This window comes from Saprolegnia diclina, assembly GCF_000281045.1.
Source record: "Saprolegnia diclina VS20 unplaced genomic scaffold supercont1.38, whole genome shotgun sequence".
Lineage (NCBI taxonomy): Eukaryota > Oomycota > Saprolegniomycetes > Saprolegniales > Saprolegniaceae > Saprolegnia > Saprolegnia diclina.
Genome location: NW_008246105.1, coordinates 479466 through 500631, shown reverse-complemented (window position 1 = coordinate 500631; position 21166 = coordinate 479466). Strand labels below are relative to the sequence as shown.

At 61.7% G+C, this 21166-nt stretch overlaps 10 protein-coding genes across 10 annotated transcripts; 4 read left to right on the top strand and 6 right to left on the bottom strand.

Moving 5' to 3' along the window:
* Positions 1-61: 61 nt before the first annotated feature.
* SDRG_11032 (hypothetical protein) lies at positions 62-1817 on the bottom strand (the record flags this gene model as incomplete). Its single annotated transcript, XM_008617052.1, has 3 exons — positions 62-694; positions 1373-1738; positions 1782-1817. 3 exons carry the CDS (start codon positions 1815-1817, stop codon positions 62-64), a joined length of 1035 nt encoding a protein of 344 aa, XP_008615274.1.
* Positions 1818-1849: 32 nt separating this feature from the next.
* On the top strand, positions 1850-3733 carry SDRG_11031 (hypothetical protein). Its single transcript, XM_008617051.1, has 7 exons — positions 1850-2525; positions 2571-2696; positions 2741-2944; positions 2989-3126; positions 3174-3223; positions 3270-3376; positions 3424-3733. The coding sequence occupies exons 1-7, from the start codon at positions 1866-1868 to the stop codon at positions 3678-3680; spliced, it is 1542 nt and encodes a 513-aa protein (XP_008615273.1). The 5' UTR covers positions 1850-1865; the 3' UTR covers positions 3681-3733.
* A 12-nt stretch (positions 3734-3745) lies between these two features.
* SDRG_11030 (TKL/LISK/LISK-DD1 protein kinase) lies at positions 3746-5752 on the bottom strand (the record flags this gene model as incomplete). Its single annotated transcript, XM_008617050.1, has 6 exons — positions 3746-3850; positions 3899-4606; positions 4654-4815; positions 4859-4945; positions 4990-5148; positions 5195-5752. The coding sequence occupies 6 exons, from the start codon at positions 5750-5752 to the stop codon at positions 3746-3748; spliced, it is 1779 nt and encodes a 592-aa protein (XP_008615272.1).
* A 638-nt stretch (positions 5753-6390) lies between these two features.
* SDRG_11029 (hypothetical protein) lies at positions 6391-7408 on the bottom strand (the record flags this gene model as incomplete). Its single annotated transcript, XM_008617049.1, has 6 exons — positions 6391-6507; positions 6561-6614; positions 6669-6713; positions 6762-6827; positions 6866-7055; positions 7101-7408. 6 exons carry the CDS (start codon positions 7406-7408, stop codon positions 6391-6393), a joined length of 780 nt encoding a protein of 259 aa, XP_008615271.1.
* Positions 7409-7937: 529 nt separating this feature from the next.
* SDRG_11028 (PLK protein kinase) lies at positions 7938-9880 on the top strand (the record flags this gene model as incomplete). Its single annotated transcript, XM_008617048.1, has 5 exons — positions 7938-8257; positions 8305-8634; positions 8685-8784; positions 8829-9032; positions 9077-9880. 5 exons carry the CDS (start codon positions 7938-7940, stop codon positions 9878-9880), a joined length of 1758 nt encoding a protein of 585 aa, XP_008615270.1.
* Positions 9881-9997: 117 nt separating this feature from the next.
* Positions 9998-10813, top strand: SDRG_11027 (hypothetical protein; the record flags this gene model as incomplete). The annotated part of the gene is made up of 1 exon (XM_008617047.1): positions 9998-10813. The coding sequence occupies one exon, from the start codon at positions 9998-10000 to the stop codon at positions 10811-10813; it is 816 nt and encodes a 271-aa protein (XP_008615269.1).
* A 78-nt stretch (positions 10814-10891) lies between these two features.
* Positions 10892-13976, top strand: SDRG_11026 (hypothetical protein). The gene is made up of 8 exons (XM_008617046.1): positions 10892-10924; positions 10967-11222; positions 11265-11474; positions 11522-11608; positions 11651-12846; positions 12890-13083; positions 13134-13485; positions 13534-13976. The coding sequence occupies exons 1-8, from the start codon at positions 10914-10916 to the stop codon at positions 13877-13879; spliced, it is 2652 nt and encodes an 883-aa protein (XP_008615268.1). The 5' UTR covers positions 10892-10913; the 3' UTR covers positions 13880-13976.
* A 216-nt stretch (positions 13977-14192) lies between these two features.
* Positions 14193-17103, bottom strand: SDRG_11025 (hypothetical protein). Its single transcript, XM_008617045.1, has one exon. It carries the CDS (start codon positions 17055-17057, stop codon positions 14259-14261), a length of 2799 nt encoding a protein of 932 aa, XP_008615267.1. The 5' UTR covers positions 17058-17103; the 3' UTR covers positions 14193-14258.
* A 785-nt stretch (positions 17104-17888) lies between these two features.
* Positions 17889-20034, bottom strand: SDRG_11024 (hypothetical protein; the record flags this gene model as incomplete). The annotated part of the gene is made up of 4 exons (XM_008617044.1): positions 17889-19243; positions 19292-19593; positions 19640-19745; positions 19797-20034. 4 exons carry the CDS (start codon positions 20032-20034, stop codon positions 17889-17891), a joined length of 2001 nt encoding a protein of 666 aa, XP_008615266.1.
* Positions 20035-20092: 58 nt separating this feature from the next.
* SDRG_11023 (hypothetical protein) lies at positions 20093-21128 on the bottom strand (the record flags this gene model as incomplete). Its single annotated transcript, XM_008617043.1, has 1 exon — positions 20093-21128. The coding sequence occupies exon 1, from the start codon at positions 21116-21118 to the stop codon at positions 20093-20095; it is 1026 nt and encodes a 341-aa protein (XP_008615265.1). The 5' UTR covers positions 21119-21128.
* Positions 21129-21166: the final 38 nt, after the last annotated feature.

The window sequence follows — 21166 nt, the reverse complement described above, 5'->3', positions numbered from 1 at the left end:
ACTACGATCAAATATACGCCGTGTTCACTTTAGTAGAAGCCAGGCTGGCGCGCCAGGACATTTATTGACGGGTCGAGAGGATCATGTGAATCTTCTCGATCTTGGTCGAGAGCGAGAGATCGATAAAGAGGTCGGCGATCTGGACCTTGAGGCCGCCAAGGATCGTCGGGTCGACGACCGTCTCCAAGAGGAGCGTCTCGCCCTTCTGGATGCGGGCCTTCAACGCGGTCTGCACCTGCGCGAGCTGCTCCTTCGTCAACGGGTCGGCCGACGTAATCTTGGCCTGGACCTCGCCACGGTGGGCGCGCATCAAGCGGTTGTACGCCGCAATGACGTGCTTGGCGTCGCCGAGGCGGCCGTTCTCGGCAAGGACCGTGAACAAACCCGAGACGGGCTTGGAGAACTTGGCGGCGTCCATGACCTTGGCAATGTCGGCCTTCTTCTCGCCACGCGCGATCGTCGGGTCCTTCAGGAACTCGGCGAAGGTCGGGTTCTTGGCGATCTCCTCATGGATCGTCTTGAGCTCGCCCTCGACGGCCTCAAGCACGTTCTGCTTGGAGGCGACCGAGTAGAGCGCGTTGGCGTACTTGGCGTGGAGGCCGAAGAGCGAGAGCTTGGGCGCGTGCATCTTGGCGAAGCCGTCGATCGTGGCCTCGCCCGAGGCCGCGGCCGTGCTCATGGCGCGCTGGACGGTCTTGCGGAACATAGTTCTTATAGCTTCGTAGGGAAAATTACGCAGTCAGTAAATGCTGTGCCACACACGCTGGCCACTCACGTCGACTTTGCACTTTCGATTTTCCTCTATAAAACGATATTGCCATCAGCCCTCGCAATATATCTACTATAAAAGGTTCTTCGAACTGCTGCGACGATCTTGAACGGTCGCGTTGCCGACGCTTCGCTTGCGCCGAGGACAAGGTGTCTCAAGTGTCAACAAAGCAGAATAAGATGCGTAGTGGTCGGCTTTGCTAATGATTAGCTTGGCCCGGTGGACTGGTGTGAGTTGCAGCTTGGGCAACGGCTGTACTTCAACTTGAATGGGTTCGGGGCGCTGGACGCTGCGGGTCGGCACGACCCAAGAGCTGAGTGAGCTTGCAATCGCAGCGGTCTCTGCAGCGACGCGCCGTAGGGCGACAACCTCGACTGCTGCATCATCTTCATCTGGACTGTCGCATGCGGTGAAGTCTTCGGGCTCAGCTGCGACGTCGCTGTCATCGCGCCAACTGCACAGGTCGCCTTGCTTTAGTGGTGAAGCGATGTCCGACAGGCTCCACGCCGTAGCGGCATCAGCCATTATCGGTCGAGATAGATCCACGTCGTGGCGCCCCATGGAGGCTCGCTCGCTGCTGGCGCGAAGGAGCGCCGGGTCTACGAACGGTGCCAGGTCGAGGATTACGGCGTCCAAAATGTGCATGTTTTGGCTGGCGGCAGCGGTGCAGAGACGCTGCAGTAGCTGGGTCTGGGCCGCGATCGTCGCGTCGCGCGCGCTCAGGACGGTTGCCCAGTAGGCTTTCTCGCACGCGTGGCGCTCCTTGGTGGCCGCGGTGACGGCCGCTGCAAACTCGAGCTCCATCGTGACGGCCTCCAACGACTGCCACAGTTGCCGCACCTCGGTGTCCCCAAGGTTTACGCCGGGACTCGTCGGCTGGACGTCGTATTTGGCGGGCGGCGTGGCTTGGAGGCGAGGTCGCTCAATGCGGATCGGGATCTTCGCTGGCGGCTCGGCCCCCACGCGCACCTACAAAGGCGCGTCAGCTGCGCGCCATCAAGCATCGTCGGACCGCGCCGGCGGCCCGCTTGTGGCGGAAGCGCTTCATGACGCCGCCTTTCTCGCCCACTATAAATAGAGCGAACCTGCTACACAGATGGACGAGGTGAAGCGCCTCCGGATGCGCTCGATGAGCCTGTCGGGCACGGCGCTGATCGTGGCCACCGCGTCCTCCAAGAGCGACCACATCTCGGCAAGTGCGTCGCGAATACCTGTGCGTCGCCCGCGGACGCCGGTGGCGAGCGCCGACGCACCTGTCGAGAGCCGACCCGCGCCGTGCGACGACGTGCCGCCAAATGTGGAGCCGGAGACTCAGAACGAAGCGAGGCTGTGGGCCACGATCGATGGCCTCACCAGCGAGCTCGAGGCCGTCGCGGCCGTGGCGGCGGCGCGGGCGGCGGTGCACGCGGCCCAGTTGCACGCTCTCGAAACACAAGTGGCCGCCACGACCGCCGCGCTCGACCGGCTGCGCAGCGGCGTCTACGACACGGTCGCCGCCTGCTTCTTGCACGAGCTGCATACGGGCGAGGCCGACGCCCTGGCCGAGTGCATGGTGCACGCGACAGAAGGCGATGACGCGGCGCTGACGTGGATTCAAAATTGCTTTGGTCGACGGCTCCTTGACGCGCCCCGGCACCTGCCGCCGGACAAGGTGCCCGACACAGCCGTGCTCTACATGGAGAGCGCCGCGCGCGTCCAAGCAGGCATTGTCCCGGACGACGAAGACACGATGCCGCTTCCGACGCTTTCGCTCGAGGTGCGTTGGGCCATGAACCGTGAACAGGACTGCATCTTCTTGCAGGCGCCGTCGATTGCGTCCTTGGCCTCGCGGCGGTATCAGCCGACGTTCGTGGACCGGTCAGCGCCCTTGCGACGGTGCCTGCGTACGGTGTTCGAGCGACTGGGTGCCCCCAGCGAGACGCTCAAGGTAGGTCGCCGCCTCGTCGCACCAACGTGCTTCACGGACCACAGGTCGTGCTCGTGCACCCGCCGCTTTGGACAGCGTCCGAGCGCGCGCGCGTCTCGCGCTTGCTCTTGCACGACTTCTGCGTGCCGGCACTGCTGCTGACGACGACGGCCGAGGTCGTCTTGCGAGCGGCGGGCCTCTCGAGCGGCGTCGTCGTCGACGTCGGGCCGTACTCCACGACCATCGTTCCCATCTACAACGACTGCATCGTACGTGAGACGACGCGCACATTGCGCTCTACGGAGTGTCGTAGGTGGCCCACGCGACGATGAATGTGCCCGGCGGCCGCGATGCAGTCCTCAGCGCCACCTGGGGCGCTTTGCGCGGGCATGGCGCATTTGATGCCGTCCTCGACGAGGAAGACCAGCATGACGCGGCCGAGCACCTGCTGGTACAGTGCACGACAGCCGCAGCAGTCGATCCATGCACGCTGCGTAGACGATGCATGGGTTTGTGGCCTACGACGTGGCCGCCGAGCGCACCAAGCAGTACATTTTCTCATTCTCTCTAGCCTTGATGCTCATGCTACTATAGACCAACGGACGTGCACATGACGTGGCGCAACGAGCGCCTTTGCACGTCGTCGGCGGTGCTCTTTGAAGGCCCCGAAGAGCTCTTCCACCCGAGGCGTTGCGACGACGGTACTCGGAGCTCGCGACCACTTCGCGTGTTTAGGGTTCGTTCGTAGGCAACACGAGCCTCCAGGATGCGCTCATCTGCGCGATCGACCGCTGCAACCCGGTGGTGCGCGCCGACCTCGCCGCGTCGATCGTCCTCACCGGGTCGCTCACGTCTCTGCCGGGGTTCAAGCGGCGACTGACGCGGGAGCTGATTCTGCTGCGCCACGACCTCCTCGGGCAGCTACATCTTCACGACGGCAACGGGTACAGGGGCGCGTGCACGCTCGCGCGCTTCGCCCACGACGACGTGTGGATAGTAGGTTGAGACGAGTTTTCTTACAGGTTGCATCATCATCATATTCTCGTTGTGTACATACAGACAGGCGGAGGCTAGTACGCTTCGCCGCGGAGGAGGAGCGCCGCCGTGGTGAGCGCGTCGCGGTCCTTGGCGCTCTCAATGCCAAGAAAGTTGAAGTCGTCTTCGCCGAGCCCCGTCTGCGCAAATCGAATCATCAATCTATCAGTGTATCGAGAGCGAGGTACCTCGCGGATAAAGTCGAGCGTCCCAAAGCCCTTGGCCTTGAAGGTCGCATGGTACTGTGCGGCGCCGAGCGCGTGGAGCCACTTGTAAATCTCGTCGTTCGTGTCGACCGAGGTTTCTTCGGCAATGGCCTTGGACGGGCACGGCGACTGGTGCACGGCGACCTTGATCGCGCGTACAAAGAGCGCGACCCAGAGCTGCATCTCCTGGAGCGACGCGGCCTGGAACGCCCACTTGTTATGGAGGCTCTTGCTCTTGAGCGTCCAGCGCCGGGCCTTTTTCTTCAGGCGATGCATGAATGTCGGGATATTGATGCGGAGCCCGAAGACGGAGATGTCTTTGACCAGCGGCGTCGTTACCTGAAAGAGTTGGCACTGGTCCAAGGGCACGGGCGACGGCTTGTGCTTGATCTTCTGGTGCCCGTCGGCCTCGAGCTGGGCAATCTCCTCGTACACGGCTTGGGATTTGTACACGACCAGCGTCGAGTCACGCACGACCACGTAGCGCTGGCGCCAGCGACCGACGCAGTTGCGCAAAAGGAGCGCGCCTTCGTACGCCGGCGGCGCCTCGTCTTCGTGCACGGCGATCGAGAACCGCGACGACTCTTCCAGCACGGAGCGCACCTCGTCGTCGAGCGGGTCCGACGCTTCGGGCGTCGCGATCGCCGCTTCGACAAGGTCTTTCTTGAGGTCTTCGAGCCATTCGACCACCTAGTTGGCATGAGCTCACGGGCAATAAGCTGCAATAAGATACCAACCTCGTGGCTGCTGGGCCGGCCGTCGGGCTCGAACGACGTGCAGTTGTCAGCGAGGAGCACGAGCGACGGCGGGCAGTCGGCGGGCACGGCAGCGTGGAACTCGTCGAGGTCGATGACAAAGTTCTTGGCCGGAACGCGCAGGAGAAAGTCGTCCTTGTTGACCTGCGTCGAACGCGTCAGCTTTCATCCATCCACAAGATTGTACCTCACGCCGGCAAATGAGCTCGATGAGCACGACGCCGAACGAGTACATGTCGGCGCGGTCGTTGTAGTCTTCGTTGAAGTACATTTCCTAGGCACGCGTGTGGCCGATGCGGTGAGATCGAGAAAGCGTACCGGGGACATGTAGGCGTCCGTGCCGCAGAGCGACATCTTGCGTCGCATGCGCCCACCAGCGTTCTCGTCCGACGAGTACCCGTCGTGGCCATCGTCGTGGTGCACGGCCTTGCGCGCAAAGCCAAAGTCGCAGAGGCGGCTGCGCAGGTTGGCGTCAAGCTACAAAAGGGCGTGAGAGAGGTAACGTGTGCGAGATGGAGCGTACGAGGATGTTGGCCGACTTGACGTCGCGGTGGATGATGCTGCGCTCGTGGAGATACTGCAGCGCATCGGCGGCGTCCAGTGCGATCTGGACGCATTGCAGCCAGGACAAGGCGTCGCGCTTCTTGGTCGACTTCTTCAATAACTTACTCACGTCGCCGCCCTTGTAAAACTCGGACACGATCCACACCTCCTTCTTGCCCATGTGCTCGTACTCGCACGACCCAATGTACTTGAGCAAATGCGGGTGGTCGATCTGCTGGAGGATCGCGAGCTCGCGCAAGATGTGGGCATCCTTCGTCTGGCGCTTGAGGGCGACGGCCTTGCCCTTGTACGTGGCCGAGTACACAGTCGAGAAGGCGCCGTGGCCGATGATCGGGCCGAGTGTCAAGTCGCCGGGCACGAGCGTGTGTTCGATCGTGACGTCGACGTCGTCGTCCATGAGCGCTGTCTCGACGCTTGCGGTCAGCGTCTCGAGGTTGTTGTCGTCGGCGCAGCGCTTGTGGGCGGCGTCGCTTGTGCTGGTGGTCTTGGCCGGTCGGCTCGTGGGGGTGCTGGGCATGGTACGGACTGCGCTTGGTCTGGATCCAAAAATATGGTCAGCCTTTACGTGTTCTATCCGCAAAATGGGCCTATGCCAATCACACTTTTTTATCTCCGATTTATTGACACTTGGGATTTGTATCGCGTACAGTGAAATGCAATAAAATGCGGAGGGGGGGACCCATAAAACGGGCGAACACGGTCGCAATTCTCTCGAAAAAGAAAGGAATCGACGGAGGACGACGGCGACGACCACGCGACGGGCCGTGGTCGCCGGCCAGCATCGCAGTACCGTACGAGCGCTGACGCATGGAGTGCGATCGTGGAGCGTAATGCTTCTTGGGTGCTGAACTCGATGACGCAGCCAGATGCAGAGATATACATTCGCACGCAGGCGTCCGGTTAAGCCGACGCATCATCATGGACGAGACCCTACGGGCTCTTGCTACGGCTCTTGCTACGGCTCTTGCTACGGCTCTTGCTACGGCTCTTGCTACGGCTACGGCTGCGACGGCGGCTGCGACTGCGACTGCGGCTGGAGCTGCGACTCCGGCTGCTGAAGCTGCGCGTTCGCTTGCGGTATCCACCACTACAGTGATAGGCTGGGTTCGGGCAAGACAACCTCGGACATACCGTGGCGAGCGACTGCGGGACCGGCTACGGCGGCGCGGCGGCGACCGCGAGCGAGACCGAGATGGGCGGCGGCCACGGGGCACGAACGGCGACGGCCGGCGGCGGTCGTTCTGGAATCGGGGATTTCCGCGGGGCGGGCTTCTACGAGCGAGCGGCCAGCGTGAGTCCAGCACCACGTGCGGGTCGTAAGCTACCGTCTGCGAAAGGGCGATGGACCCCGGCGACCGCCATTCGGCGGAGAGCGGCTCCTATCAGTGACGCATGAGTTTCTTGCTGGGCGGCAGGCGTGTTGATAAACGTACCGTCGACGGAAGGGCGAGTTCGCGCGGCGATTGTTCGGAGGCGATCTAGGCACAGCAAGGTCGTGCTTTGGCCCGTATGGACGCTCGTCGTACCTCCGGCGAAAAGGGGACGGCCGGCGCCGGCGATCGTTCGACTTGCGACTCGGCGAACGCGACGGACTGCGGTTCGACTTGCGCTCGACCAAGACAAAGTTGACCTGGACCTTGTTGCCGTCAATCTGCCCTTCGTGCATGTGAAGCTGGGCTGTCTCGGCCTCCGCGCGCTTGGCAAACTGAATGTAGGCAAAACCCTTGGACAGGCGCGAGACCTTGTCTGTCTCGAGGTTCACGTTCTGGATAACGCCAAACTTGCCAAAGATCTCGGACAGGTGGTCCGGGTTGACGTTCCTACGCAGTTTTGACGAGCCTTGACCACCAGTCGCTCGAGAGTACCGTGTGAGGTTCGCGACATGCAGCGAGGCCCCGTCGTCGGGGCTTGGGCTGCGACTCTTGCGGCCCTTGGACGCGTTGCTGCGGCTGCGGCTCTTGCGGCCACGCGATCGCGAGCGTGACCCGGAGCTGGACCGAGAGCTGTAGCTCGACCGGCTGCTGCGGCTGTCGCTGCGACTGCGGCTGGCGCTGCGGCTATAGCTACGTCCTCGGCCGCGCGGCCCGCGATCGCGGCTGAAGCTCCGGCGAAGTCCGCGTCCTCCGCGGCCTCGCCCGCGGCTCGGGCTGCGACTGAAGCTGCGTCGGCCCATTGCGTGGATCTTTCTTTGAACCACACACTTCCCAGGACTATCCAATATCGGAGGTTCCACTCTATACTGTCAGAATGCATACTTGTTTTCAGAGGTCACGTTCGCTCTACCTGTGGCATTTAATACGACCGGAGCAAATAACCCACTGGTTTATCGCGTTTTATTCATTGAAGTCGAGCGCACCGAGCTACTTTCGCGACTGCTGTTCGTCCTGGCCGCCTTTCTACAAAGCGCTCAGCTGGCCGCCGCAGCTGACGCACCCGATGGCGCAGCGCAGAGCAGCTACGCGCTGTTCCGAGGGTATCTGGATCGCTCGTGGGCCTTTTCTGCACCTTGGAGCGCCGCAGTTGCGGGAAATTTGGCGGCCCTTGCATGAGTAGCATGTCGAGTGGCGCCAAAGACACACTGGCGACAGCTCTATGGGAAGCGCTACGAGAGAGGCGCCATCCCTGATGCGCCATCCTGGGTTCGAGAGCGTTCGAAAGACGCGAGTAAAACCTATACGTTAAAGCCTGGGTTAAACAGCAACATGGCGGGGATGCTGGAGGAGTACGAGCTCGGGGACCTCCTCGGGTCCGGGTCCTCGGCCCAGGTGTACTGGGCACAGCGCCTCCGCGACGAAGAGCTCGTCGCCATCAAGGTCGTCGACAAGCTCCAGCATGCGCAGCTCCGGACGCAGTCCAAGTCGCAGGCACGGTCCGAGGAGATGCAGGAGCTGGCGATCCAGCGCAGCCTGGACCACCCCAACATTCTCAAGATCCTCGACGTCTTCCAGGACGCGCGCAACGTCTTCATCGTGCTCGAGCCATGCGCGCATGGGTCCCTGCAGGCGCTCGTCAAGGGCAAGCGGTGCGATCCATCGACTCTCATGCATATACCGACGATCGTCCATGCAGGGCCGTGGTCGAGGATGAGGTCAAGCACTATGTCTACCAGCTCATATCTGGCGTCGACTACCTCCATCGCGCGCACATCATCCATCGCGACCTCAAGCTCTCGAACCTCCTCGTGACCGAGCATGGCACGCTCAAGATCGCCGACTTTGGCTTGGCGACGAGTGTCACCCGCCACGCGCTGCCATCGACGATCTGCGGGACGCCCAACTTTATTGCGCCCGAGGTGCTCCTCGGCAAGCCGTACTCGTACGCCGCCGACCTCTGGTCCATCGGCTGCATCGTCTACACGCTGCTGACGGGGCACCCGCCGTTCCAAGGCGACTCGGTCAGGTACGCCGCTTCTGTGTCCTGCAGCTTGAACGACGGGTGCTTTGCGGTAGCGATACGCTGCGCAACATTAGCGCGCAGACGTCGTCGCTGGCGTTCCCGCCGTTCGTGTCGTCGACAGCGCAGGACTTTGTGCGGTCGTTGCTTTGCGTGGTAGAGAAGCCTCATTCTGCATCCAAGGCTGGACGCGGGCGTAGGAGCCGGCCGAGCGACTGCCGTGCCACGCGCTGTCGCACCACCCGTGGCTCCAGCCGACGACCGCGCGCAGGAAAGCGGCCAAGACGAAGCGCGCTGCGCGCAGCCGCCGGGCACCGGCCGTCGTTGTCGCCGATTCCTCAAGCGCGTCGTCGTCGTCGCAGCACAGTGACTTGAGCGACGCTGAAGACGAAGACATTGCCAAGGTCTTTTGCTCTTTATAAAACGACTGACCCACTTTCCGAGATAGCTGCAAACCATGCTCGACAAGATCACCGCCAACGACCGCTGCCCTCCGCGAGGATCGGGGGCAGCCAGTAGTAGCGACACAACGGCGGTCGAAGACGAGTCGCTGCCGTCGTTCCCCGACAGCGTGGACTTTACCGTCGAGTACCACTCGATCCTGGACTTGCCTCCCGACGACATCATGGGCACGCTGCGCTGCACGTGGACGCCCGAGGCTTTGACGCTCCATGGCAGGCAGGGGGAGGTCGTGCGCTACTCTTTGCACGATGCCCGCGTCACGGGCCAGCTCCGTCACGAGGCGCATTTTGACGTGTGCGTCACGGACGTGGCGCCGAGTTCGCCGCGCACTCTGACGTGGGTGCGCCTCGCGCAAGTGTGCCTGTACCTGTACCTCGCCGCGCCCAAACCCATCGAGACGACGCTGCGTCTCTCGGACGATGTGATCGAAACTCTCGAGCGCAACGAAAGCCTCGAGCGGAAGCTCCGCGCGCAGCAGCAAGCGCCACGTCATCCCAAGACCGACTCGGATTCGGTGCGGTCGGCCGACCTCTTTAGCATTGGCCGTGGGGAGTGCCTCGCAGACGGCACCTTGCGTATCGCATTCGTCGACGGAAGCGAACTCCTCCTCGACGGCGGCGCGTCGACTGTTGAGTTTCGAGAGCCCGACGGCGGGCGGTACGAGCAGTATCCCTTGGGCGCCTCGGCCGTCGCGAGTATTCCGTCTACCATCTCGCGCAAGCTCAAGTACGTCTCGCTGTTTGTACAGGCCATGAAGAAGCAGCAACCGCGCCCCTCGTTCCGTGCATGAGGCGTGCGATGAACACTAGTGTAGGAAGCTGGACTCGTCTACTGTCAAGCCAATTATCAACTCAGCACTTATTGCTCTTTGACATCCTTATTGGTGGCCGGTTTCAGACGCGCTCGGATGGAAACTGACGCGGAGCCAACGCGGCCGAGCGAGGAGGAACCCTTGCCGACGATCGAGACGCTCTCTATCTGCACCGAGGACGCGCCGACGTCAGAGCCACGTACCGAGAGTAGCGACAACAACGACGCAGGTCCCTTGTTATACGACCCCAAGGACCACCCGATCGTCGAGGCTATGCTGGGCACCGTCGCCAAGGACGTCGACAACTTTTACCTCTCGCTCGACGACCTCAACGTTGGCGTCGTTCGGCACGTGGCGTCGGCGCTCTCGGCCCTCGCCGCGGGCGTGCCGGTCACGTCCGTGCGCAGCATGCGTCTTCTGAGCTGCGTCTTGGGCCTTGAGACGATCGGCGCGTGGATCCCGCGCTACGGCGTCGACTGCCTCCGCCCGCTCCTCAAGGCGTCCATTCGACGGCAGCGACACTCGCTCACGGACGCACCGACGCAGCTCGCGCTCATTCTGACGACCTTCAACATGACCTCGGCGGTGCTGAGCGTACGCGACGCGCTGCCTCGTCCAACGTCTCCTTCTTCCGCGCCTATCTCGTCACCGTCACTGCTAAGCTCGCCCAAGAAGCGGCGGCGACCGCCCACTGCCTCGTCGCCGCGGCAGCCGCGCGTGCCCCAAGAAGGCCTCCACGTGCTCCTCGCCGAGGTCATGCACAAGTACCAGCACCGAGCTCTCTCACGCAAGCCGCAGTTTAGCGTTGCTAAAGGATCGACGAACGCAGCGACGGCCGCGTCTCGGCGGCAGCGGTCGCTCTCGTACGGCAACACAAAAGGCAAAGTCGCGGCTGCTTCCACTGCATCCTAATATACAGCGTCTCTTCGAGTGTACTCATCTGTGGCAATGGGCGTGGCGAAACGGGCGTCGGGTTCACTTTTGGATTGAGCGGTCGCCGACAAAAGCCGCGATGGCCAACTAGTGCGTCGCCGAATTGCCACCGTGGTGCTCATGGCGACATAGCACGTTTGATACGAAATGGCAGTCGGCCATGACCGAGCTCAACGAGCAGGTGCACATTGAGGACCACACGCTCGACGCCGAAGAGGGCCAAGAGGTGCAGCCGCCGCCGGACGTCTCGATGCTCGAGGCTTTCCAGCACTACGCGTGCCTCTACATCAAGTACGTGCAGATCTTTACGACGCTCGAGGAGTGCTACGACCAAATGGTGCACCCGCAAAAGCGCATCGACGTCAAGAAGATCATGGAGCTCGTCATGGTACATGCGCCACCGTCCGTACATGGAGCTAGAGTGGTCTAGACGCGCGTGGTCGAGCTCAAGCACGACCTCGTCAAGTGGAACCCGCCGAATCCTGACGTGCGCACGACGCCGGAGCAGAACTTTCCGTGGGAGTACGTCAACCTCGACGACCTCCTCGTCGACCTCAAGCTGCCGCCGAGCCTCCTCGAAGTGCCCGTGCCACGCTACTTTGTCGAAGACAGCAGCGCTGAGCTCAAGAAGCGGGATCGCGTACGAGCCCCTCGTTCATATCCTGCCTCAAGCCACTACTTGTCTAGCTCGTCAAAGGCTACATGAAGCTCAAGCTCGGCGTCGAAGCGCTCTACATTGACGACAGCGACGCCAGCATCTCGCTCGCCGACGCGGTACGCTGGCTATTCCGTGCAAGTGACGCAACTCGGATCTAGATGTCGCTGGACGAAGCGCTGCAGATCATCCAGCGCAACGAGCGCGGGCGGCAAGGCCGACAGCGCGGCCTCCTTGTGCACGAGCTCCGCGAGGAAGAGAAGCAGCGCCGCATCTACGACAACACGCAGACGCCCGAGATGGACCCGGAGCTCGCGGCCGCCAACATCCAGCGCGTCTTCCGCGGGCACAACTCGCGCGGGAAGGCGACGGTCGAGCGCGACGAGGAGCTGGTGTTCATTGGCATGAAGCCGCCGGTCGTCGACAAGGCGCTCGAGCTCGAGGCGGCGCTCGCCCTCGCCAAGATCAAGCGCAAGACGCAGCAAGCCGACAACAAGGACGAGTACGAGAAGTCGCTTGGAGATATCCACGAGACGGTCGCGTCCGAAGAAGGTCCGTTCATGAAGGAGAAGCTCCTTGAGGAGCGGCGCAAGTGGATCTCGGACATGATGGCGCTCGGGCAGCTGCCCGAGGACCTCGCGGGCTACTACCTCATGATCAACCCGCCGCCGCCCGAGGCCGAGCCCAAAGACGACGCCGAGTCCAAGGGCAAGAAGGACAAGAAGGACGACAAGAAGGGGAAGAAAGCCAAGGAGGAAAAGGGCAAAAAAGGCAAAAAGGACGAGAAAAAGGTCGAAGCCGAGGCGCCGCCCGAGCGCCCGCCGCCGCTCACGGGCCCGAGCGAGCTCTGCACCAACATGGCCGGCGGCGTCGAGATGTTTGAGAAAGTGTGGCTCGAGCGCGACGAAGCCGACAATTTCCACCAAAAGTACGACATTGACCTCGCCAAGGACGTGGTGCGCAGCCCGGTTGAAGCCCAAGTCCGGCAGCAAGTCGACGAGATGCTCGTGCTCCAGCTGGCCAACATCAAGGCGCAGCTCGAGGCCGCGGCGAATGGGAAGAAGAAGAAGGGCAAGAAGGGCAAGAAGGGCAAAAAGGGCAAGAAGGGCAAGAAGGACAAGAAGGGCAAGAAGGGCAAACCGCTGCCCGGCGACAAGATCGCTGAGCTCAAAGGCCGGACTCCCGACACGATGCTCGCGATCCTCGTCGAGCAAAAGATCGTGAGCAACGTCCGCCCTTGCCACGTGCACGACTTTGTCGGCGAATTCAACTACCTCGGGACCGTCTACCAGAGCGCGGACCGACGCGATCGCTTTGGGAATTGGGTGCCGCAGGACCCGTCGGCCGCGCAGCTCCGGTACCATTTTTATAGATTTATTGATGTTTGATGGAGAGCGTAGGGCGGCCATCGTCGAGTACGCGGTGCTGCCGCTCGGGTCGCTCCCCGTGCGCGAGAAGGTCAAGAACATTCGGTCGCTCTTGCTGTATGGACCCAAGGGCAGCGGGAAGACCATGATGGCGCGAGCGATCGCCCACGAGACCGGCGCGCTCTTCTTCAACCTGTCGGCGTCCAACTTGATCGGCAAGTTTTCCGGTACGTGATTGGTCGCGTTTTGAAATGTATCAATCTATCAACACGCGTAGGCAAGAGCGGCCCGACCAAGTGCATTCACATGGTGTGGACGTTGGCAAAGGCGATGCAGCCCGCGGTTATTTACATGGATGAGTGCGAACAGATCTTCGCGCCCGGGAAGAAGAAGGCGTCGGACGGCCCGACCGGGTACCGCAAGGATCTACTCACGTACCTCAAGTCGCTCACGGTCAACGACCGCATCTTGATCATCGGCACTTCGTCCAACCCGATGGCCGGCGAACCCAAGGACTTTCGGGCGTTCTTCGACAAATTCCTCTACTTTCCATACCCCGACTACCCGTCGCGCGTCCTCCTCTGGCGTCGCTCCATCATCGACACGATCAAGCTGCACACCCCGACCCCGTATGGCATATATTTAGTATCAATTTATCGAGTCTGATATTGGGGTAGGGCCGGCGTGCGCCTCCCGGACGAGCTGGACGTGAGTACACTGGCGCACATTTCCGAAGGGTACTCGTCCGGGTCGATCCGCGCTGCGGTGGACCAGACCTTGACGGCGCGCCGTGTGAACCGGCTCGAGAAGCGGGTGCTGCGCGAAGACGAGTTCATTTCGGCGCTGTCGCGACAGACAGCAACGTTTGCCGACGACAACGAGAAGCTCAAGAACTTTACGGCGGTCATCACGGGGCTCAAGGAGACGCGCGAGAAGATCCGCAAGGCCGCGCTCGGCGACGGCGACGCTGCGGACGACAAGAAGGGCAAGAAGGGCGCCAAGGGCAAGAAGGGCAAAAAGTGAGCAACCGACTCCTGTACAGACGATCTTCGAGCAAACTATCACTTTTGCATGGCGGGTTACAGTACTTATTGTTGGAAATTACTTTCTCTTTCGCATATAGTAGTCCTTGCTATCTAGGACAATAATTGTCAGTGAGAAAAAGTCTAGTTCAAACACTAGTAGGTTTAGAAAGAACATACTATGGACGCCACGTCAGTCGTGCCGGACGTCTCGAGCCACCGACCACGCAGGATATATGTCGGCTACGACCCCATGCGGTATGTTTGCTACTGTACGACCATAGTTCAGGCCCTTGCTACTACAGACTCGAAGCTCGATCGTAAAGACAAACTGCATTACACGTAGCAGTGACGGATGATGGCGAGGGCTAGGGCTGGGGTTAGGGCACAGCGTCGAGCTCGCGCAGGCGTCGCGTGAGCATTCGCACCTTGCTGGCATCGCTGTCGCGCTCTTGCAGCGCACGCAAGATCGCAAAGCTGTTGGCGTCGTAGTCGAGCTTGGTAAAGGTTCCTTGGACGACGTCCTTGGTCTCGTATTCGCTCAGGCGCAGGCGCGTCGGGTGGGCGACGACCACGTCGCGGGCGGTCGCGCACAGCGGTTGCGCGTGCGTCCACTCGAGGACGACGCGGTCCTGTCGCGGCGCCAGTACAAACTCTTGGAGCTCGGCGCAGCAGTGGCAGTTGCAGTCAAGCACCAAGTCGCGCTGGCTAAAGTCCGGCAACGGCGCCGCGTCACCGGCAAGCATGCGACGAGAGGCCGTCGCGATTTTGCGGTAGAGCGCGACCTTCTTCGGCAGTCGCTGCTGTAGCTTGGTAAGGACTGTCCAGACCATGGTCCGGTGCGCCGCAATGTCATTGGCGGCTGCGTCGAGCCAGTGCGACACGAAGCTGTCGAGGAGCGCTGGCGCGTGCGCCTCGTACACGTCGAGCGCATCCAAAATGAGCAAGCCGAGAACGTCGGTGCTACTGACGGTCGTTTGCGTTAGCTGCGCGTAGTGCGTCAGGAGCACGTTGATCTCGAGCAGGATCTTGTGCAGCGACACGAGGTACGCGAAGATCGCGACGCACGGCCCCACGTCGTTCGGCGGCGTCGTCTGGAGGAAGACGGCGATCGCGGCCGCCAAGTACGGTCCCCACGCGCAATAGAGCCGACGTCGCAGCATCTCTTCTGTGAGCATCTTTTGCGCGTCAAGGACTCGCACCATCGCGACGATCGAGGATACGGGCGGGCCAAACCCGATCGAGCCGTCGGGCACTTCGGCGAGCACGGACGTCTTGAGCCAGTCGAGCGACAAGTCGTGTGTGTGCTGCAAGGCCGCGTACGCTGGCGTGAGGGTGCGCAGTGGGTCAAAGAACCCCGGGTACATGGCAGCCATGGCCTCGACGCGCAGCGTCGGCAGCTGGTACTCGAGCGTCGTGCGGACGAGAGCATCCGGAAGCTGTCCTTGCAGCCGCGCGCCGTCGAGCGGGCCCCGCCAGAGGTAGTGCTCGAGAGGAATGCCATCCCGGACGATCGCCATCATGGTGTCATACGTCCCATTCGCCTCGTCTTCCTCGTCTTCGTCGTCGTCGTCGTCCTCATCTGCATCCTGCTTGAGCTTCGGAACCTTTTGAGCAACGCACGACTGCAAGAGGGACGCAAAGCCGTGCTGGACGTACTCGCGTGCGAACGGCGCATCGAGGCGAGGACAGACAGGCGCGACCGAGACGCCGGCCAAGCTCGCGAGGAGCCGGTAGCCGAACGAGAGGCCCGCCCACGAGGCGCCCCAGCGCAGGAGCACGACGCTAAGCGCGTCGATGAGCTCTTCGGGGCCAAACTGCTGGAGGGCCGCGTGCATCGCGGGCGCGAGCGCCTCGAGCGGCATCTCGTCGCGGACACCGACGTGGTTGCGCCAGAAAGCGTTGACGAGCGACGCGTCATCAAGTGCGTTGAGGCCGTCGACGAGCGCCGCGCAAAAGGTCCGAGGCCCACCGAACGGCGCCCAGACGATAAAGTCGTGCGGCCCGACAAGCTCAAAGATGGCGCGGGCCAACGATGATAACGTCAGGTGGCCGCAGAACGTTCCGTCAGCGTGCGCGGACCGTTCGTGGAGCGTGCGCACCGCGGCGTCGATGCCGACGAGACGCACGCGGTGCGTCTTGCGCCAAAAGACGAGGCCCGTGCTGCGGTACGTAAAGGTGGTGCTCTTGACGTCCCCGTTATAGAGGAATGCCGGTACGTCGACGCCTTGAAGCGTCAAACATGGCAGATGCAGCGTGGGGTGCAGCGTCGCCGACACCACACTGACCGCCTGCTGCGCGCTCGGCTCTCGGAACAGCGCGAGCGCCACGTCATAGACGTTGGAGGCCACGAGCGCCTGGGCGAACGCGAGGTCCCGGCCGTCAAGGTCGTCGAACGAGTTGGCGTAACAGCCGTCCTTCAAATGGTAGCCCATGACGTTGTACTTGGGAGAGAGCGGCGAGGTCGCCGCGGCCACGAGCCGCGCGATCGCTTCGTCCATGGGCGTCGGCGTCGGGAGAAAGGCCATTTGCTCGTTAGCGTACACAAGGTGGTAGACGGCCAGGACGCGGTGCCCCTTCGTCACGGGCGTCGTCGTGATGGTTGCTGCGAGCGTTGTCGCTGCAAATGTAAAGCGCGTGAGGGTCGAGCTCGCCAGCGCTGTCCAGTCGTGGACCTTGTCCTCATAAGTGAACGAGACGACACCGCCTTCCACCTGCGACGACAATGCGATGAGCAGCGTCCCAAACGTTCTCGGCGACCGTTGGGCGGGCGCAAGCACGGAATTCGAGCCGACTTTGTCCACGACAAAGCGTGAGAAGACCGCCTTCAACACGACGGTGCACCCGAGTCGGCGGCGGACGTACGGCAGCACGCAGCGCTCGATCGTGTCGGGCCAGTCGGGGTTCATAAACGAGACGCGCGGTGCGGGCACAATCCCCGACGGGTACGCAGCGAGGACGGCGTCGGCGTCGGCCGATCGCAGCGGGAGGGATAGTCCTTCTTTGAGGCCAGTGACGCGCACGAGCGGCGGCACGTCGTACGGCAGTTGATGTCGCAGTGCAAAGTCGACCGGCGACGGAAGCTTGCGCAGCACGGCTTCGAACGGCGCCTTGTCTGCGTCCAGCGGAGCCCCTTGACGCGATGGCACACCCATGAAGCAAGTTCGGAAATGAGGCATTGGCGGTCGGCGCTCTCTCGTTGGCCACGTCTGGCGTGCAGGGTGTGGCCACTCAAAAGGTCGTTTCACTGAACCGATTTGAACAAGTGTCGATGACGCACCGCACGTGTTGCGGCTGGCGAGGGTCGAACCGCCGGCCGACCGATCGCGCTCCTGCAGCCGCCATCGTCCAGCAAGAGTCCGAGAGTCCGTGACTGATGCGGATCAGCTTTGCTCGTTGTTGATTGGTCACATCATTCCAGGTAGACCAATCACGTGTCGGAATTTGTGTTGACCAATCAGCGATCGACATTGAGTATCTTGTTAAGCCTCGCTCTGGCGACAGTCCACCTGTGGCAGAGCTCTGCAGTGGCTACCTGTGGCAGTAGTGCACCCGCGGCAGTAGAAGGAGCGCTAGTACTCTACTGTTGCTACTGCAGTGTTCTCTACCTCCAGCTGATACTTCTGCTGGAGGTCCTCATCCCAACATGTCTGGCTGCCAGCAGCTTCAACATGCACAGCTGCACGTTCTTCAAGCCACGCTCGCTGCGTTTCTTGAGCTGCGATGCTAGACCATTACTCTATATAGGCCTTGTGCATGAGGCGGTATGTCTAGCTTTGAAGCGGTCGCACGAAGCCACCACAAGGTGCTTCAACATCTCGTCGCAGAGATCTTCGCCCACAGTGCACCAGTACGAGCTCCCACGGCCTGTACCTTCCATCTGCGCCCCTCGCCGTCGACCGCCTCGCTGCTGCGCACTCGAAAGCTCTGAAGTCGCGACCGAGGTCACCACCATTGTGACTTGGGGTCGATAATAAATAGTGTTAAATAAGAAATCTGTCAGCTGTCAGCTAATAGCAGCGGATGCGCTCGTGCCACGGCAAGTCCAGAAGGTAGACGTCGCCTGCCCACTCGACGCGCTCGCGCAAGGACGCGTCGAGCTGGAGCAGCTCGTGGGGCGTGAGCGCATGGTGCAGCACGGCGCCCGTGATGCGCATGCGGTAGACGCAGACGATCGGGCGCGTCCACAGCAGCGTCGCGTACTGCAACGGGTCGGTCATCCACGTGATGTGCATGAGCTTGTAGAGCGACCGCCGGCCGGGGTGGAGCTGGATTTGCGCGTGGACTTTGCTCAGATACATGGACGTCTCGCGCGCCGACGCATGCCACGCCGTCGTAAACATACTCCGGTGGCAGAACCGCAGCAGCGTGTACGGCATGGTCGTTGCGTACGCGACCTCGTAGCGCGTCAATAGCCGGACGCAGCCATAAATTAAGAGCCACGAGAGCAAGAGGTTCTTGACGTCCGAGCAAACGCCCCAGAACCGGTAGTTGGTCGGCAGCGCATGGAGCTCCCTTATGAGCGCCATCTCGTGACTAGCAACGACGCGGCGGACGTCAATGAGGCTCGTATCACGAAGCGCAATGAGGCGAATTTCAAAGACCATTGAGAGAAATGAGATGAGCGGAAGGAGGTAGCCGCGGAAGCCGTACAGCGCTTGGCGGTGGCGGTCACTACGATGGAGAACGAGGATCGCCTTGACGCCAAGGCTGAGCACCCAGACGTTGCGCATGTGGCACGTGAGCAGCAGAATCAAGTCGTACACCTTGCGCTCACCAAAGGAGAAGGTCCCGTTGAGCGTACCGAGTTGCATGTAGATGGCCAAGTACAAGAACGGCGCGTCGATCGCATGCGCTAGTGTAAACACGAGCACGGGCAACCAGCTGCCGTAGATGACCACTTGGGCCGGAATGCGAAGCCACATGGTCAGTGCTGCGTACAGTGCTTGGAGGAAGGGCGCGTTTCGGTACTTGAGCTCGTGGCGCCGTGCGACGTAGCACCCATAGACGAGCGCCAGTGTCCGGCCAATGTTGTAGAGCTGGCCAAACGTGCGCAAGCAAGCGGTGAGGCGGTAGTACGCGCGGGTATTCGTGCGCCCGAGACCGCCTTCGTACCGGTAGTCGGACACGTACACGGTGGAGCAGTTGATTCTTCGCGCGACATTCGAGCAATTTTGAATCCGGAGAAGGGTCACGACATCGAACGCGCTGAGGTAGCTTTTCGCAAAGCCGCCGGCCCACGGACGCAGGTCGTCGCTTCCAACGATGAGCGCCATGTCGACATGCTGCGTCGTACGGTCGGCGCGGCGCTCGGCGGCTTGGAGTTGCGCTTGGATTGCCGGCATGAGGCGGACGGCGACGCCACCTTGCACTTGTATCAGTCCAGTGTGTCAAGATGGCTATAGGTTCCTACCAAAGGTACCAAAGTCGGTCCACGGCTGCTCGCAAAAGAACGCCAGTTGATCTCGCCGCGGATCGCAGAGGTCCGTGGTCGACGACGTCACGTACTGCGTCTGCACGCGCCGCCAGTCGCGCTCCTTGATGCCCCCAAACGCAAAGAGGTCGTTGATGATATCGACAAAGTAGTAGCTGACCCGCCACGAGCAGCTGCCGTGGGCGTGCACCGCCGTGACAACATTGTCGAGCATCCCAAACAAGTCCTCCGGGCGCACGTTCGAGCTGGCGCAAGGACGCGCGTATGCCAAGCACTCGTGCCTAGTTCGTTCCTATAGATCTTATTTCAAGTTTATAGTGTGTGTACCAGCCAGCAACGTCGAGGGACGCGACGACCGTGCGGAGACCGACCGAGCACGTGTCAAACTTGTAGCTCCAGACGGTGGCGAATGGACTCGAGCTCTGGACCGAACCTAACGCGATAGTTCAACATTGAAGCGACTACAAGCCTCAGGACGACGCACCGTTGACGTGGCGCTCGATGGCGATGATCGGGTACGCGTACGGGCCAAAGTTGGCAAACTGAGTCTCGGTCGTCGCAAAGTACGGGAGGTCTCTGAAGCCGTACCCGCTCCGTGGAATGTCCGTGAAGAAGAGACAGTAAGACGCGAGCGCCAGAAGCACCTTGGACCACGTCAGCGGCACGTCGACGTCGAGGTCGCTGACGCTCGGACCGCGCCGGGTGCGCTGGAGCCGTCGCATGGGTCGCCCGTTTCGACTGTGGTTTCGCGAGCGCACTTTCGGCCGATCGGTTTCGCGGTCAGTAGCACTGGATGCGTTGGGCCCAGGGCAGGTCGAGGAGGAAGGCTTCGCCGACGTACTCGAGTGTCGCGTGCAGCATCGAGTCTTGGGTCTTGAGCTCGCGCGGCGACAGAACATGGTGCACGACGGCGTCGGAATGCTTGGGCTTGTAGACGTACACGATTGGTTGGTTCCAAAGGAGGCAGAGGTACTGGATCGGGTCGGTCATCCACGTCACGTGCATGAGCCGGTTGCGCGAGAGCCGCGTCGACGTGAGGTCGGCTTGCGAGTGCACGCGTCGGAGCGACGTCGGTCGGGACTCGAGTGGCGAGTGCCACGCGGTGCTGAACATGGTGCGGTTGCAGTGCCGCAGCAGCGTGTACGGGACATGGGTCTCGAACACCAGATCTTGCTGCAGCAAAAGACGTCCGAGAAAATAGGTGGCGACACATGACAGCGAGAGCGTCTTGATGTCCGAGTAGACGCCCCAGTAGCGGTAGTTGCTCGGCACCGAGTGCAAGCCGCGGACAAGCTGCGTCGACACACTTGGGGCAAATGGCAGCACCGTCACGAGGTCCGTGTTGCGCAGCGCTTTGAGGCGAATCTCAAACAAAATCGAAAAGAACGACACGAACGGGAGGAGGTAGCCGCGGACGCCAAGGATGCGGTGTGGGTGCCGCGGGTCCCGCATGAGCAGTACCATCTTGGTGACGAGGCTGAGCAGCCACACGTTGCGCATATGGCACGTGAGCAAGATCGAGAACTTGTAGAGCTTTGGCGCGTCGAGGTAGTACGTGCCGTTGATGGTCGCGAGGTCGATGAAAATGGTAAAGTACAAAAATGGCGAGTCAACCAGATGTGCGAGCACGAACACTAGCACGGGCAACCAGCTGCCGTAGATGACCACTTGGGCGGGAATGCGCAGGTACATGGTCAGAGCTGCGTACAGCCTTCGTTGCAGCGACGCATGTTTGTACGACGCTTCGGCACACCGCGCAGCGTAGCACCCAATGAAGAGCGCGATCGCGCGGCCAATGTTGTACATTTGCCCGAGCAGTCGAAGGCAGAAGAGCAGCTGGTAGTACCGAAGCGT

What these genes read in the sequence shown, in the direction of transcription:
- SDRG_11031 (XM_008617051.1), top strand. Translation starts at nt 1,866, where the DNA reads ATGGACGAGGTGAAGCGCCTCCGGATGCGCTCGATGAGCCTGTCGGGC. An exon ending in CCATCTACAACGACTGCATC is followed by an intron (nt 2,945 to 2,988) that starts GTACGTGAGACG and finishes GGAGTGTCGTAG; the next exon opens with GTGGCCCACGCGACGATGAA. An exon ending in ACGCGGCCGAGCACCTGCTG is followed by an intron (nt 3,127 to 3,173) that starts GTACAGTGCACG and finishes CACGCTGCGTAG; the next exon opens with ACGATGCATGGGTTTGTGGC.
- SDRG_11025 (XM_008617045.1), bottom strand. Translation starts at nt 17,057, where the DNA reads ATGCCTCATTTCCGAACTTGCTTCATGGGTGTGCCATCGCGTCAAGGG.
- SDRG_11026 (XM_008617046.1), top strand. An exon ending in AGCTCAAGAAGCGGGATCGC is followed by an intron (nt 11,475 to 11,521) that starts GTACGAGCCCCT and finishes CTACTTGTCTAG; the next exon opens with CTCGTCAAAGGCTACATGAA. An exon ending in GCATCTCGCTCGCCGACGCG is followed by an intron (nt 11,609 to 11,650) that starts GTACGCTGGCTA and finishes ACTCGGATCTAG; the next exon opens with ATGTCGCTGGACGAAGCGCT.